This window comes from Fringilla coelebs, assembly GCF_963513975.1.
Source record: "Fringilla coelebs genome assembly, chromosome: 1".
Taxonomy (NCBI): Eukaryota; Metazoa; Chordata; class Aves; order Passeriformes; family Fringillidae; genus Fringilla; species Fringilla coelebs.
The window spans coordinates 48026933-48044293 of NC_140028.1; the positions used below are offsets into that span (position 1 = coordinate 48026933).

At 40.1% G+C, this 17361-nt stretch overlaps 1 protein-coding gene across 1 annotated transcript; it reads right to left on the reverse strand.

Annotated features, from left to right (window-relative positions):
• Positions 1-141: 141 nt before the first annotated feature.
• On the reverse strand, positions 142-16923 carry RMC1 (regulator of MON1-CCZ1). The gene is made up of 20 exons (XM_084221375.1): positions 16676-16923; positions 14024-14100; positions 12652-12736; positions 12231-12287; positions 11067-11153; positions 9743-9883; positions 8044-8147; positions 7491-7580; positions 6756-6861; positions 5321-5432; positions 4262-4306; positions 3768-3821; positions 3334-3462; positions 2887-2993; positions 2046-2165; positions 1770-1847; positions 1503-1607; positions 1349-1417; positions 995-1220; positions 142-280 (listed from the first exon to the last, which is right to left on the reverse strand). The coding sequence occupies exons 1-20, from the start codon at positions 16910-16912 to the stop codon at positions 201-203; spliced, it is 2109 nt and encodes a 702-aa protein (XP_084077501.1). The 5' UTR covers positions 16913-16923; the 3' UTR covers positions 142-200.
• Between the last annotated feature and the right edge of the window lie 438 nt (positions 16924-17361).

Below are 17361 nucleotides of genomic sequence, written 5' to 3' on the forward strand. Positions count from 1 at the left end.
TCCACTGACACTAATTTTAAATGCAGGTCAATGCAATTTTTGTCTCTATTTTTAGGGGGAAGCCATCACAAGTTGTAATATTTTTAGTACTATTTGCCAAAATGTCTTGTATATACTTTATTATAAAATAGCAATTTTGTAGTTCAAAAATCTACTTAAATGCAATAAATTAAGTTTATACATTTCAGTTGAAGAGTCTTTCAGAATGTTGTGGGTTTCATGAGAGCATGTTCTCCAAAAACTTGTTTGAAGAAGGTGACATGTTCTTCACAGTGCTCACCTACAGGAGATAAAATAAAAGTTCCATGTTCACTTTACAACTCCCAAACCAATAACCAAGATTGCGTAGTTTCACTTACCTTCATTTATTGGTACTAATTCTTATCTTTAATCCATTTGAGTACCAGAGTTGAACAAACAGAAAGCATTGGAATACTGAGGTATTTCCAGTCCTGTGACTGGCATTCTTGAGGTGAAGCAGATCTTTGATCTAGTTCATGGATCTAATCAGCAGATTCACAGCCATGAGAGCCCTTTACTGTCAAGATGCAAGAGTGTGGGGTGGGATTCTGCACCTACAGAATGTCTGGTGGTTACAAAGATGTTGCTGGTGCAAGCAGTTTGGCTTGGCCTTTAAAGAAAGAACTGTAGCATAAAACAGGCCTTGAATTTTTGTAATTAGTGGAAATAGACAACTGAACTCAAAGGTTTCCCAAACTGGTTGCTGACTTCAGAAGAAAGCACTAATTGGAGATAATGGCTCTGCTAAGCTAAGCGGTGAGAACAAATGCAAGTCAAACAGGTTCATCTGCAAGTTTTAGTTCAGCCTTTTTACTCCTGGGTGCAGTAGACAGAGGAGTAAGACAAGTTAATTTGCAACTGTGCTTAAAGGTGAGTATAAAATATAGGCTAAACTATGCCAAGAGTTTTATCATCTAATACAGGCTCAACTGGATTGCACAACTGAGTATCCTGGTCAAACTGCTTATTTTACCTGGTGTGAAGCTGGGGTTTCCTCGTAACCGCTGGTTTCTTTGTTCAAAGAATCGGAATATGGTGTAGAAAAGCATCTCATCCTCTGCTTGTTTCGCTGCATCGAGGAATTTGCGAGCTGAAATGCTGTCATGTCCTCCAATACCCCTGATGAATCTCAAGGCAGCCAAAACTTGGTGTTTGGACAACAGAACTTCCACTATTTCATCATTTGCTGTGGAAAGTCTCTGTGAAGTCAATCACAGCTGTAAGACAATGCTTAAAATGCATGCAAATAATCAAACCTGGTCAGGGAAGCTGTTTGACCAGTCTAACCCACATGTGACATGGAATTATTAGAGTCAGAAATGCTTACTTTTAACATGTCCAGCGAGAGCTGATGTGCAGGAGGGTAAATGCTTTCCAGGGACAGTAAGAGACAAGCCTAGGGCAAAAGTAGAAATAACCTTAAAATTCTGAAGGCTTCCCACCTCCCTCACTAGCTTATTGGAGCTACTTGTCTTACGTACCAAGGGCTTTGAGTCACTGAGCACATGGTACTGCAGAAACTGATGGAGCATGTAGAACAAGTTGTGTTGAACAAGGGTTTTGATGACCAGCTCATACAAGTAGTGCTGTGAATGTAGGAAGAAGACAATCAAAGGCAGGTCTCTATGTGTGTTTTTAGAATCTACAAGTCAGTATTGTATACAACTTACACATGTGACCAAGACTGGACTAAAACTGCTTGTAATTTCATGGAGTGGGGCAATGTACTTAGCACATAAGTGATTTACCTGAACTGCAATCTGGAACTGGTTGAGAGAGCGAATGTATTCCATCAAGACAGCTATAGTGAACTTGTGAGGTGCTTCCTGGACAAAGAAGCAAGTGTTAGGTGCAATTTGCATGGCTTCTCTGTTAATAACCCCATAAAAATAGGCATCAAAATACCCTAATCCTGACAAAGCTTCCTGCAGCCAATTTCAAGCCATCAGCTTAGGCTGGCTGATCTGAGACTGCTGCCAAATTAGCCCTTAAATTTATTTCATTAGCCCTTAAAATTAACTTACCTTTTTCTCTGTAAAAACAGATAAAACATGTGTGTACATGTCAGACTGGTCAATAACGGCTTGAGTGCGGACAGGACGTTTCAGGAGTGGATTACTTCTACTCAGGCCTGTTTCTACCACCTAGGAGGAAAAAAAGGTCTTTTAAAAAGAAAATTATAGTGTAGTACAGTTCTAAGTCAGTCTCAGTTGTACAGACTGTCTTCTGTTTAAAACACAACTATAAACTTGTTGTGTTAACAAGAAAATTCATATCTGTGGTCATGTTATATCAGCATCTTGTTCAGTGGGGATTTCATATGAAATTTAAAACTGCTTTTTAAAGTTATATAAATACAGCTGCTCTTATATACCTCAAGGCCAGGAGATGAATCTAACTACACTGACACAGGCCCTCAGGCTTAGAAGAGTTTTGAGTATGTGACTGTACCCTGAGTTAGTGCTTGAATTTGGTACTTCAACGGAAGTAACTGAGATGTATCAGGACTGCCTGTTATGCCATGATACAGCATGCAGTGAAATCAGTGCTTTAGAAACCAAGATAGTAGGTATTGATTCAGAGTTGCTTTTTCAGCTTCTACCTTCTCTCTGCTTTCAAGCACTGGGGTATGTTAACTCATCACTCTAGAAATGAGTTATGCAGCACCTGCCACACAAGTGTCAAGTGGGGGTCTTAGTGCATTTTCCACAGTAGACTTTTACTTGAGAGACTGAGGCAGTCGGGACCTTTTGAGGTAAGCACAAATTTCCTAAGTAGAAAGGAGCATGCCTTGACCTTGATGCCACCTGAAAAGCAAAGAGCATTGTCCTGTCTCTGTAAGCCACTATATCTAATATGGTTTACCATTGTATAGCTTTGCTCAGCTTCCAAGTACTTCTTATATTCATAATTCAGTTTGTCAAAAACAGTTGCAATCACAGACAGTGATCCTCTCTCTGGCTCACTGAGCACTGAAAAGATAAAAAGAAGTAACTATGAGGAGAAATAACCAGGCACATGAAAGTTACCTTTTACAAAAGGTGATCTCTGTTCTCTATCTGATTTTTTTAACTTTTAAGAAATAATTTCAATCATGTCAGGTCTATTTGAATTTAAGCGGGGGGAAAGTTAAATTTTTCATGCTGTTACATTCCTTCAGAATAGAGACTCAGGGTAGTTGAGGCAAATGACATCCGAAGGACCAAGGCAGCTTCAGAGGTGATCTCATCTCTTAAGAACAGCCAAGCTCACTTAGGTGAGTATTTATGAACAAGCAGTATTTCAAGATACAGAAAACACACTTGAACTTACTTTGAGAGCATACAGACAGGATAACCATTTTGCATTCTTTCCTTTGGAGAAGGAAATCCATTAGTTTTCCTTTATCTAGCAAGAGGTTAACTACAGGTTCAAGTTTCACTTGAAGACTCCAGAGGTAACCTTGATTTGAAGGAGTAAACAAAGTGAATTGTCTTGTACATGATAGCCTAGACTTAAAACTTTTCCACCCTTAAATGAAAACACGTTGAGATTGTTTATTTGCCTAAGCCCATATTTTATAGCAGCATTACCCTTGAGAAGTTGTGGTAGAGACAGATAATCCTCTAGTTAACACTACCAAGAGCAATCAACTCAGCAGATGTACCTAGTAAGTCCCTTCAGTTTAAAAGCTGCTTTGTGCACTGCAAGTATAAACTAGCCATCCTCATATTGAATATTGTAGAGTCCAAGAGCTCACCACTTACCTTCACTTGCACTGATGATAATATCAGGTTGAAAAACAATCCAAGAAGAAGAATCTAAATGTTAAGGTTTTAACACCTATATTAGCATTGATGCTAAACTGTTTCTCCTGATTTACATTACTGTAGAGAAGCAGATCCCATTAACATACTTTCATTTACTGTCACTTCTATTTCTGAGGCTTTGAACCATGCTCTTGGAATTATATCTTCAATTTTATAGTGTACCTATTCAATAATAGGTACAATATTTTGTACAACAATAATTTCATACACGTCTCAAATAATCAGGAAATGTGGTATTATACCAGACTTCAGTATTTATAACTCTCTGAAAGCATTATGAGGCTATTATGAAGCATATTTTGTCTTGAAGTACACGTGCATAATCAGCTAAACTTCTCTGTTAAGGAGCCAAAGTAACAAATGCTACCTTCTTCCCTGCTTGATACATAGAATGAGGTTCTTACTTTTTAAAGAGAGGATTTAAAGGATACAGAGTTTACATGGAACAGGAGCCTGACTTGTCACAGAAGCTGGGCCTGCAGAAAAAAGAACATCAGGTGAAGAACAGTAGTAACTCTGGCAGCTCTCCTGTACCAAGTGTTTTATGCCAAAAAGGTAAGTATGGAGTGTAATACTCTAGCATGCAGTCAAAAAGAAAGATCCATTTCTCTGTGTAGCCAGATCTACAAAGAAAATCTGACACTGAGAAGGCAAACAAATCCTTCAAGACATGATTGTTTTGTTTTTCAGCCAAGTGAAATAATGTATGTAGAAATATTCCAGCTCTAGTACTGTAATTTCAAATACACAGATTCCATTTGCTGTATTTAAATGTATACTCTTTAAAAGGAAGAGTGGTTGGTACATTCTGATCCTAACCTTTGTTTAATACAAGTCTCCATCTGCAGATTTATCATACCTTCTACCAGATGTTAGAGCTTTTAATGTGCAATCTTTTTGTATAGAAACATCTTTCTCTTCTACAAAGACAACCTCACTGATTTCTCATCTGCTAGTGAAACTACGCTCAAGCTATTTCTATATTCCCAGCTTGAGGTGTAACTACCTGTCACACTTCTAGGACTGGAGAAAAGAAAGGTTATCCAAGAAGAATCTAAGCATTGGAGTCCTAACACTGCTTGTAGCACTATTTCTAAACTGGTCTCAAATTTGACTCTGAGCTTGTATTGTCTTTCAGCCTCCAACTTTGTAAGTCACACAGTCCTGACTTAAGCCAGAAAAGCATGAAGTGCTTTTGAGCACCCACAAGCCTTGAGAGCCATGGCCAGAAAACTCCCCACACCTGACACTTTTCAAGTGTAAAAGCAAAGTACTATAGGAAACGTGCACCTTAAACAGCAACTCTTCTGTAGTTGGCACACACATTTGGAACACCAACTTCTGCTCAATTGCTTCTCACCTTCTTCCTTCCTCACCCTCCCAAATATGTATAACTGAAGTGTTAGTAACCTGGAGCACTTCTGTATGTGAGCTGTTACGTTTAAGTACTCTTGCTAAGTGTTAGGTTATTCATTATATAGTGGTTTTACCTGCTACAGGTATTTGATAGGGTTGTATTGATCGAGGTGGAAGTACAAACTGATGGATGGTTGTGGACCCATCAAATTCTCCTTTTAGCTTGATGTCAAATATAACTGAAGTCTGCAATTAAAAAGAGGAAGTTAGTACTGATGGATGGGAATCACCACCCATTTGCATGCATTCACTCTGCTTTTCACATTTCCATCTAGTATTCCCTGTTAGAATCATAGAATGCTTGGAGTTGAAAGTGATGTACTGGGGGATGTAATGATGACATTTTTCACTGATCAGGCTGCTCAAGGCCCCATCCAACCTGGCACTGAACCCTTTCAGCAATGGGGAATCCTGTTCCAGGGTCTCATCACCCTCACTGTAAAAAACTGTATCCATTGCATCCCATCTAAATCCATCTCCCTTTGGTCTAAAACCACTGCCCCTAGAACTGTCACTACACACTCTAGAAAAAAGTCTCAGTCTGTCTTGCACAACACATGACTTTGACACTGCATAATTAAGGATGCTAGAAACTCTGAGGAAAACTGTCTATCTTCCTCTGATATCCTCATACTTCTACCATTCAGTCTTGTTCAACTCAAGTCACTAACACTTCGAACCCAGTATGGACCACCAGGGAAAGTAGCTTTGCTTTCAGTGCCAGTGAAACTTCAATTACTGGTGTCTCCCAAAGGCAAAGTGAGTAATGTTTTCTGGGTTTCTGTAGTCATGTTTATAGCCTGACCAAAACACTGGGGAGGAAGCGCTCATCAACATAGTAATGTGTAGAATTAACACCAAATATAACTGAAACATCAACTAATCCTCCTAAGGAGGTAACATGCCCCAGTTCTTGAAGTTGTCCAAGAGAAGATAATACAAGAAGTCCAAGCCTTTTCCCAAGTTAAGAGCAGAGAAGCACTTTAGCTTAACCACTGACCAAGCCTTGCTGCTGGGAATACAGACAAGAAGTTTTACCTGTGCTGCCAGATGCACAAGAAGATTTGTGTTCACACAAGTTTTTAGAGAGCCAGGCCTTCAGACTAAAGGAGCATATGTTTATGTCACAGAAACATTATCATTCAAATGTTTGTGATATGATAAGTTTCCCAGGATTGGTAATTTGTTATCCAATTTAACTCTTCTTTGTATAATGCCTTAAAAGCCTACACAGTAGAGCAGCAAAGCATCATAAGAAACTGACAAGAAGCAAAAGCAGTGTAAGAAAAGAGCAGGCATTACCAGCAGCCCTGATTATATGTTTGCCAATCAGGATAAAAGGATAAATTTGAATCTCTCACATTGTTCTGGTTTTGTTCCTGCAAATACTCTGGGTTTTGGCCAAGCTAAGCCCAAAATAATTTAATTCAGAAATTATTTTTCTAAATCATTAAAACCTGCCCCTAACTTCTCACAATTATGGCACAACACAATATAAATAAATCAGACCTCAGTATCCTGATGATGTACTACCACCAAGTTATCCACTACATTCAGTGCAAACTTCCCAGTTCTGTTGAGCTTTAAAATATGTGTCTTCTTACAGGAGCCCTCTCTATGGAAACAAAGAGAAATGAGAACTGGTGAACAAGCCTATATAAGATGTCTTTTTGTCCTAGTTTTGCTGGGACTCAGTTTATTTTCTTCCTAGGAACGGGTACAGTGCTGTATTTTGGACTCAGTATGAGAATAACACTGATAAGACACTGATGTTTTTAGTTGTTGCTAAATAGTGCTTACTCTAAGTCAAGGACTTTCTGGTTTCCCATGCTGCCAGCGAGCAGGTGTGCGAGAAGCTGGGAGGGAGCAGGGCCAGGACAGCAGACCTGAACTGGCCAAGGGGATATTCCATATCCTAGTGTGTAAAGTGGGGGAAGTTGGCCAGGAGGCACAGATCAGTGCTTGGGACAGGCTGGGTGGTAATTGTTGCTGTGTCACTTGCTTTTCATGGGTTTTATTCCCTCCTCCATGCACTTTTCATTACTACTACTATTACTTTTGACTTTATTTCACTTATTAAACTGGTTTTATTCAACCTACAAGTTTTACCTTTTTCTGATTTTCCTGCCCCTCCCACCAGGGGTTTTGGGGGAGCAGCTGGTGGTACTTAGCTGCCAGTTGGGGTTAAACCACAACACTGACACAGATAAGAACTGCCACTAACGTTCTTCATTCTGCTCTTACCTGGGTAAGTGATAGAGCACTACTTCTGCTCCTGTACTGTTGGAAGTCCTTGAGTGATGCCTCAAATAGAGAACGTAAAGCTGCCCGTATCTAACACGACAACAGGATTAAAGCATTATTTTCAATTAAGAGCTCTACCAGTCTCTTAGGTAATCTCATCCCTTCTTCTGGGATAAAATGTTTGACTCTAAGTCAGGCAATCATTTAATTAAAAGTGAAAGATTAAACAGTACTTGTATGAGTATAGGCCATGCATTGTGATTTATCAAGTTTGGCATCTGTGAACAATTCTTCAACCAAAATATCAACTAAGAAATGAAACATTCTCCGAACTTCTGTGGTAATCCAGAACTATTTCATGTAAGACTTCTCCCTTTGCTTCCCCTCCCCACCCTGCCCCAAGAGAGCTGTTTAGATGCTTTGTTCAAGGCAGTAACCGAAGTGCTTTAAAGCAACGGCACTGCTAAAACAAGAAACAAGTGCAACCATTGTTTCCCTTCTTCCAGCATTCCCAAACTGCCCCACCTTCCCAAGAAGGACCTGACATACGTACATTGTAGCCATAGCAATATCTCTTTCAGAAAGGCTGAGCTTGGATGACTTGGGTGCTGCAGGCAACTCAATTTCAAATTTTGATAGTTTTGACATGGTCCCACTCTGTTAAACGGCAAAACAAGAACTGTCACGACCTGAATCGAATGGGAGGAGCCGCCCTTGCCCAAACGCTGTATCACCAGCGCCCCCACGAGGCGAAGGGCGGTCACAGTCAAATGAAAGGGTTTTATGCTCTCTTTCCTTAAAAACCCCCAAGCGATTCTTAACACACACTTCTGTAACTTCAGAAGCTTTATCGTCTTGATTTTATGACTTCAGCTACAAAAATATTTCTATTTCAATTCGGTCAAGACAAATTTGTATGCAAATCCCACATACAATTGGTCTGGAGATCTCAAACAGCAATTCTCTTAACTTACTTTCCCTCTTCCAGAAAAGAATATGCTTCAATTCTTAAATAACTACTTCCTGGGAAGGAGAAAATCTCACTACCTCCTACCAGTCACAGTCTCCATTAGTTCCTGCCTTCTAGTTAGAGCACATCCCTTCTCCTGCCCAAGGCTTCCGCTCTCCTCTTCCTCTTTTCTATGGAATTCATATTTAAGCAAGTTTTCACAGTTTCCAAAGCTTCTACTGAAGTTAACTTCCTATTCTTACTGATTCATTCTTGAGAGTGAAGTGTGAATACTACAGAATGATTTCCTTTGCTAGATCTCAATTTTCAAGCATTACTTTAGTACAGGATCTTTCTCAGGAGATCTTTAAATATGACCTTCTGAACACAAGATAAAAATTATTTAGCTTCAACCTACAACTTGAAAAAAATGTGAAGGAGGAGGAACCATAACCTAAGTTGTTAAAAAGAAAACTGAGAAAGGCTGGTAGGTTCCTCCCAGCCACCTAAGGGAACATAATTTCAGGATGCAGTACAGACGCTACACAAGATTAACACAAACCAGGAAACGCATGTGAATAAAATGCTTTTTAATCTCTTCCCTTAAACTGCCACAGAAATCGTCCTAATCCATTGATAGGAGCAAGACAAATGCTGGAGGTCTTTTCCTAATTTTTAAAATCACCTGACTGCATCAACTGAAAACAGATTCTGGTTTTCACAGCACACTTTTTCCAAGATAAAAAGAAAAATATTTTCCCAGTAACAATAAGTGTTGCCCACAGCGAAGAACACCAAAAGAAATAACTACTGTAGACAAGCCCCCTCCAGCTTGGGACAACAGTTGTTTCTTAAGTGCTAACTTTTTAATCTCTTTTTCAGACAGTCATATGTGGGAGGTTATAATTATAATCACAAGAGAAAGGCCCTTATTTTTTCTTTATCATACTACAGAGAGCAAATGTTCATATTAAAAGTAAATCATAAATACCTATTTAAGTGAAAAAAAAATTTAAAGACATTTAAGCTGCAAAATATTTAGTCACCACCAATTTTTTCTTTCCTTTCTCAAGGTCAACTGTCCAGCCTTGTCTGGACACACATCTTTCCAAAGAGCTTGTAAGAAAGAGTGAATTACCTAATTTTAAGCCATCACATAGAAGCTACGTTATAGATTTGCTAATTGTCATACAAGGATATGAACACATGCACTTTTTGGAAGAAATTCAAGCAATAGAACACTTGGATGAAGAAGCAGTTTAGGAAAAAATGAAAATAGCAAATTTGGAACATATCCCTTTACCTTGAAATAGAATGGCTGCAGGACATTGCCAAGGACAGTGGTTGAAAGAAGGATAACAGAGCTCTCTGGACAATACATGTACCAATTGACATTAATACTCTGATTCTTCAGAAGCTTTAAACTTCGTTTCTCTGGCAATACCTGGAAACACAGAATATTAGCATTATATTACCACCAGGATTCCAACAGCATGAATGGTAATAAATGCACAGGAGCAAGGAATGTTAAGCAAGAAACAAATAAGTGTAAGACGTTTACCGTGCTAGAATTAAAAATCAGAAACCTGACAATTACAGCTGAGGCCCCACTTAACTGTAGCTAAGGAAAGAATACACATCAAGTACTAATGAGCTTAAAGGTGCTGTGTTTTCCCACTCATCCAGATCTGGGTATAAGTTCTGTGCACAGTGGAGAAAACACCTGGCTTGATACAACTAGTGAAGTTTTTTATTAAAAAGTTCTTCTAACAATATTCTTGCTGCCTTCACTCCCCAGCCTCCTTAATCTTTTGTATTTTAAGAAGTATATAGATCAATTCTCCTCATTTCAAGGGCGTAAATATCCTCTCTTTAAAAAGACACTTATTTGATTTAGTCCTTTTACCTGCAGGGTTGATATTCATAATCCTTTCAGGTGCTAAATATGTATTTTCCCCCCTAATCAGCATGAAATAATGCTCCTTTCCCAGTTACTTTCTTTAGTACTAGTTATTAGTAACAGTAACCGTGAGAAACATTGTGTCTCAGCTCCAGGACTGAAACTATTGAAAAGTTTACACCTTTTCTTTTAGGAAGTGTTTGAATATCCATCAACATGAAAGTTAGAGTTATTTATTCATCAGACATCTTTAAAGGACGTGCAAAGGAAACTACATGTTACATAAAGGGACTCAATGAGGTCAACACAGGGGAAAGCTCCAAGTTGCAGAAGGGTACTAGCTGGTCAATTTTTAGTTCTTTGCCACCTGTTACACATCTTCCCCAGTGCTGATTTGTTTTGCGTGAAGTGGTATTTCACATTAGATTTGAATTTTCATTTCCAAACAAGCCAAGAGCATCTCTTAATCTAGAGTTCCCAAGGCTTAGTTGAGTACTCCTTTATACAAGGTCTTAAAACCTGTAAATGATAAATTTGCCCTGCCCTAAAAATGTATTATTCTTTTAAAAAAAACCTAAATTGTAGTCTGCAAACAAAATAGCAGAAATTGGTCTTTTTTAGCAGCACACTTTCTTAGTTACAGAGACAAGAAAAGAATTCAAATATGCTGTTACAAATTCACATTTTCACATCTCTAAGCATGTTCTATGGGAGTTATTTGTATTACCTGGTAGAATTCAATTCCTTGATCTGTGATGAAAACAATTTCTGTAGAACTTGTCCAGCAGAATCCTAGAATATTGGCATTCTTTGTCTTTTAACAAACAAGCAAACAAACACTCTTTTACTTGGAAAAATTAACCATTCAGGTAAGCTAATATTACTAAATGAAGAACACAAGACCAAAGGCATTTTAGGCATCCAGTCTCTAGAGTTAATACTATTGGCCAACCAGACACCCAGCATGCATCAGTTGCTTCTATAAAGCATTCCCAAACTGCACATGAACACAATTACTGTAGGACCTGGATCTTTGGCAGCATGTAAGATTTACAAGTTTATTGTATAATCAAATTTTATTTTCACCTGAGATAAAACTAAGTTCCTCTGCTTCAAATTCTATTGCAAATTCAACCAGTTCCTGGCATGAAAAACCAGAAGAGATGTTGAGAGAAACTAAAAATTTAAATGGAAAAATTTGCCATGACTTCACTCAGAATCTACTCCTATTATGCTCGGAGGTTTCATTACCATTAAGGTTTTGCTAGAATGATTTGCTTAAACTCATAATCCTAAATAATGGAGTAGACAGTGTTTCAGCTTTAAAGACTACAGGGATAAAAGAATCTGTGTCAATCAGATGTATAAAAATTTACTTCAGCATTCTATTACCCAAAAATGTAATTCGTTTTAGTTAAAAGTTGGAAAATATCAAGCAATGACAATGGTACTTGTTTCTGGTAAATAACCATCAAAAATTAGAAGGATTATTAATAGCAAACATAATATGAAAACTAATAATAGCTTACTATTACTGATTAGTGACATTAGGAAAGAACATCCACATTAACATATCTGGCACCAATACAATCACTGCCCACTGTTTCTCTATCATCAGCACTTTGTCTCTTCTCCTTACCAAACCTTGACATTAGTTGCCCCCACAGCATTTCTGATCCCTCTAGGAAACAATTACATTCACCAGACAGGGAAGTTTTATCTGGTATTGTTAATATATGTTTGTTCACTCAATTTCAATAGACAGTAGTGCTTACATCTCTCATTTCCCTGATGTTAGTGTTTTGAAAGGTACCTCAGTTAGTTCTCTTGTAGTCACCAGCCTAACATCAGAGTTTCACTTAAGCATATAAGCTTGGGCCATTTAACTCACCTTACATTCCTGTGTATATTCTAGCTGAGGGCTATCTGGAATAAAATTCAAAAAATCCTGCAAAAATACCCATTAAGTGGATTAGCAATTATGAAGCACAGACAAGATACATACATAGATAACAAAGAATAGATATTAGTTTATCAAATTGTCTTAGATGCAAAATATATACAGAAGAAAAAGTTCTGTTCCACCTCACTCTTGCCAGAGTTGGTTCCCCCTTACAATTCTTGTTTAAATGATGATACTAGCAAGACAACAATGCTGCCTGACCAGCCTCTCAGAATGGTGGAGGAATTTTCACTACAGAAGTTGTTAGCCAACAGATTCAACTTCTTGAATATTTGTCTCAAAGAATTTTACTCTGGAAGTAGAGGATTTCCAGCTCCAATTCCCTAGCTGCAGGGTGTACATTTCTTACCACACTTTTCAAAGTTCTCTGCACAGCCAGAATCTTGTTCCCCAAGGAAAATTTGATACACTTCACTTCTCCTTTATCCTCCATTCTATATGGAAAGAAACAGAAGTTATGGAAATACAATCTAAAATAGTTTCTTAAAGAATACACCCTAAAAAAGACAATGATGGAGAAAAAAAAGTGCAATGCAAATGCTGTTGAATACAGATTATTACTCTTGCCTGACTAATATATTCAAAACCCAGACTGACAGAAAACAGCAGCTTGCTCTTCAGGAGTCCTGAACATATCCATTGCAGAATCATGGCTAAGCTCACACAAATTAGCACCTGAAATCACTGCAAATGCACAGCTCTGTTGGCCTGTGATGTGGAACTGCAAGACTTGTGGGACTATCCAAACCTGCAACCTCAGTTCTGGACACCAGCATCCTACAATCTGCTCAGTTACTTCCAGAACTACTGCTAGTCATCACAAGCTTCCTTCCTTTCTCATTAGGACACAGCCTGTGGAAGAACTTCTGATTTTAAAAAGAGTGAGGCTGTTTTCACACCATTAAAATATATTTTAAAAGTATTCTTACCGAACAAGCATCAGCACAATTGGCATGAATAAGGTATATATAGTGCCTCCAGCATATGCTATTAAGTCAGACCAAAGAGAGAGACAGTCAAGTGTGAAAATAGTTGGAACAGCATAAAGTTTACTAAATATTTTCAGCTCCTTCAGGATTGACAAGTGTAATCAAATAAACAAGTAAAATAAACCCAGCAACTTTCAGGACAGGCCCTGTGCAATATCCAAGAGATCACAGTAAACACATTTTGATTACAAATTGCTTCATCTGTATTTGGATTGATATGGAATAAAGGAATACTTCCTTACTTATGCACAGCAGAGTACAAAGAGCCATCACTTTTAACAGAGACATATACAAAATAGTTTACTGTTGTCAAATTCTCCAAAAATGTTTTCACAAGAAATGGAAGACATAGAAGAAGCCCATTCAGATGAAACAAGGAACAGAACATGAGAAACCGACATCGAGGTTTGGACATTGTGCTTGAATCACAGACATCACTTGCTAAACTGTATCCTTATGTCATTGCTGCTGTAGGAATCACTCTCTCATATGTATAGCACGTTATAATAAAAGACTGTTGTTTAAAAAAAAGAAGTCACACCCTAATTACTTTTTCCCCCCAGAGATCATAGGGAGGGAAAAGCATACCCTCTTGCAAGATGATATCTAAAAACAAGTCAAAATATGATCACTATCACTTGTCAGTTTTATGCCTGAATTACACTGGATCAGGATCAACCACCACATAATTTGAAGACTGCACCATTCTATCCCAAGATAAAGGTGCCTTACCTGAAGGAAATAGGATTTCTATCCTCCAAACCTTTAACAACAACTCCTGTAGCTCCACCAGATCGAACAGCAAAAACCTACAAAAAAAGTTTTAAACATATATATTTAACTCTTTCAAAGTCATAATCTTCACCTGCTTCCTATTCTAGAAGCCACACCTTTGTTTTTTTTACTAGACACAATTTTTGTTCTTCTGCAGATCTAACAGTTCACACTGAGACAATCTGAAATTCCAAATTTACTTAGAGTTATCAGACTGCATGGTACTCCAAGAGTCTTGCAGGAATATTCTGAACTACTGGGCAAGTTAAATCAGTACAAATCTTTATAAACCTTTATCTTGATTTTGTTCCTTTTATATTTTTCTAAGTCGTACTAGTAAAAGTATCTAAGACATCAGGGCATTGTTTAAAACAAAAAGGACCTCAGCTTGGAGACTGGGAATAGATGTACCTCAATGACCAAGAAGCCTGATCCTGTCAGAACATGTTATTAAATAGAATAGTTTAATAGTAATAGATTTTCATAGAGATTTTCAATATATTTTACCTAAAGAGCTTCAGCCAATATGCCCTACAACTGAGAATTCCTTTAGCCCAGCATCACATGTAAGTGTACAAAACCTGCTGGAGCTATGACACATATTGAGCTGGAATAAGATAACAAAAAAAAAAAAAAGAAAAAAAAAGTTATGCTGTTACACACTATACCTAGCTTGGAAAAAGAAAGTCAGGCAAATGCCTTATTGGTGGTTGTTGTATGTGCAGCACCACTAGGCACACAGAGCAGGGCTCAGAGTGACAGGGACATTTTTCTGTAGTATCAGCCACACTGCCAGTCTGCTATGCTCAGGCAGGAAATACACATATCGATATTATAAATTGCAAGCAAGTCCGCAGCCATACTAGAATGATAAATACTTAGTTTAACTATTTTTAGTATTATGGAGATAGAAAAAGAAAGCAACACTGTCTTAATCTCTGCAAGATGAGAAGATTGCATGGACACATCTCTCACATGGGAAACTGTCATTGAAATGCTGGTTACAAATGATTCAGAGACACACTGGGATTCAAACTATTTTAGATAACAAGAAAACACAGAGAAATAAATTTACACTGGAAAATATTAATCTTTTAAGTGAGCTCTCAATAACCAGTTTCTATGTAGTTATATCACATCCACACTATGATACAGTGCCTCCTGATACGGTATTTCAAGTGGCCCTCAAAGATAATGGTTTATAAGAAGAAATATCTGGAAAGTGGCCCAGTGGAAAAGGACCTGGAGATGCTGGATGGCAGCTGAACAGGAGCCAGCATGTGCCCAGGTGGCCAAGAAACCAATGGCATCCTGCCTGTATCATCGACAGTGTGGCCAGCAGGACCAGGGCAGTGATTGTCCCCCTGTGCTCTGCAATGGTGAGGCCACTCCTCCAGTTCCCGGCCCCTCAATTCAGGAAGGACACTGAGGTGATGGAGTGTGTTCAGAGAAGGGCAGCAGAACTGGGGAAGGGTCTGGAGCACAAGTCCTCTAAGCGGCTGTGGGAGTTGGGTTCATTTAGCCTGGGGACAAGGAGGCTCAGGGGTGACCTTATTGCTCCCTACAACTCCCCAAAAAAGGCTGCAGCCAGGTGGGGACCAGCCTCTTCTCCTGGAAGCCAGCGACACAACCAGAAGACATCACCTTAAGCTGTACTGGGGAAGGGTTAGGTTGGACATTAGGAAGAATTTCTTCCTTGAAAGGGTGATTAGACATGGGAATACTCTGCCCGGGGAGGTGGTGGTGTTACCACGCCTGGAGCAGTTTAAGGAAAGACTGGATGTGACACTCAGTGCCCTGGTCTAGCTGACAAGATGGTGTTCAGTGAAAGGTTGGACTCGATGATCTCAGAGACCTTTTCCAGCCTAAATGATTCTGTAATCATTCTGAACAGAGTGCAACAGCAAGAAACACACCCAAGAAATATTGCTCCCTCTCCAAACATGCCACTGATCATGTCCACACATGGGGCAACGCATGGGGAAGAAAACTTGAAGGTCCTGACTCCATGATGCTGAGGTCAAAGAACAGTTAGAAAAATTACAGTGGAATGTATCCACATCTCTGTAAGCCTCAGGACAGCCTGTGGATCTTCTAGCTGTAGTGAGCTGAACTCTCAGGAGCCCATATGGATATTAAGGAGAGACTGCTTAAAAGCACTAAAGCCAAGAAACAGCCACTTGGGTCTGTGCCACAAGGAAAGCCGTAATTATTCATTTTTTATGAATATATTGAAATGGGTGTGAAAAATGCAGGGAAATTAAGCTAAGAGCAAAGTGACAAAGTTTGCAAGTCAGGTGGGGACACTTGGAGCAGAAAGGAAAAGTGCTGACTGCGATGAATTCCAGAAAGACCTTACGGTAGCGAGAGTAAGGCAGGTGAAATCCAACCTAATAAATCGGTAAAGGAAAAAAAATTAATTCTAATTCTACCGCCTGTAGCACGATGACAGGTCCCGAAGGGGAACAACAGGGCTCATGCCTGGCGCCCGAGGGACGGGAGGAAACCAAAGCCGGGGAGGGAACCAAAGCCAAGGCGGCGAGCAGCAGCGGGCCGGGCTGAGCCCCAGGCCCGGAGCCGCAGCCCGCGGCAGGGCCCCGCCGCCCCCACCTGCTTGTTGGCCTCGTCGAAGAACACGCAGTTCACGGGGTTCGCCTTCTCGAAGTGCACGGGCCGCGCGCACAGCGCCAGGTAGCAGCCGCCGGCCTCCGCGCCGCCCCGCGCTCGCCCCTCGCCCTCTTCTCCTCCTCCTCCATCTCTTCCTGCCGCTGCTGCTCCCGCTGCCGCCGCTCCCGGCGCCTCGTCCTCGGCCGGCCCCGGCGGCTCGCGGCCCATGGCGGCGGCCATTGCCCACCCCCCGCTCGCGGCGGCCGCTTCCTGTTTACACTCCCCTCGCGCGTGACGCGGGACGCTCCCGCCTTAAAGGCGCCGCCGGAGAGAGCGGGAGCAGGGATCGGGAATGGGGAGCAGGGACGCGGCCGGCGCTGCTGAACGCCGGTGTACGAGAGGTATCGGTGAGCCTAACAAGCGGAAACAGAAACCCGGGAAGCTGCAAAAGCTGCTTCAGGAAAGGCGTGGATGCTGGCAAGGTGGTAGAAAAGAAAGACGTGGAATGCGCATAGCGTTACAGTGCGGGACCACATTGCAAATATTGAGGAGGGAAAAAAGGGAATTAAGGTGCCGGGGTAAGCTCTGACCCCAACCCGTGTCACTTATCGGGGCACTGCTCTAGCTGGGAGGATTTATTCTGCTTTTAAAAGCAAAGCTAGTGGACTTTAAAACGTCAGGCAAGCAAA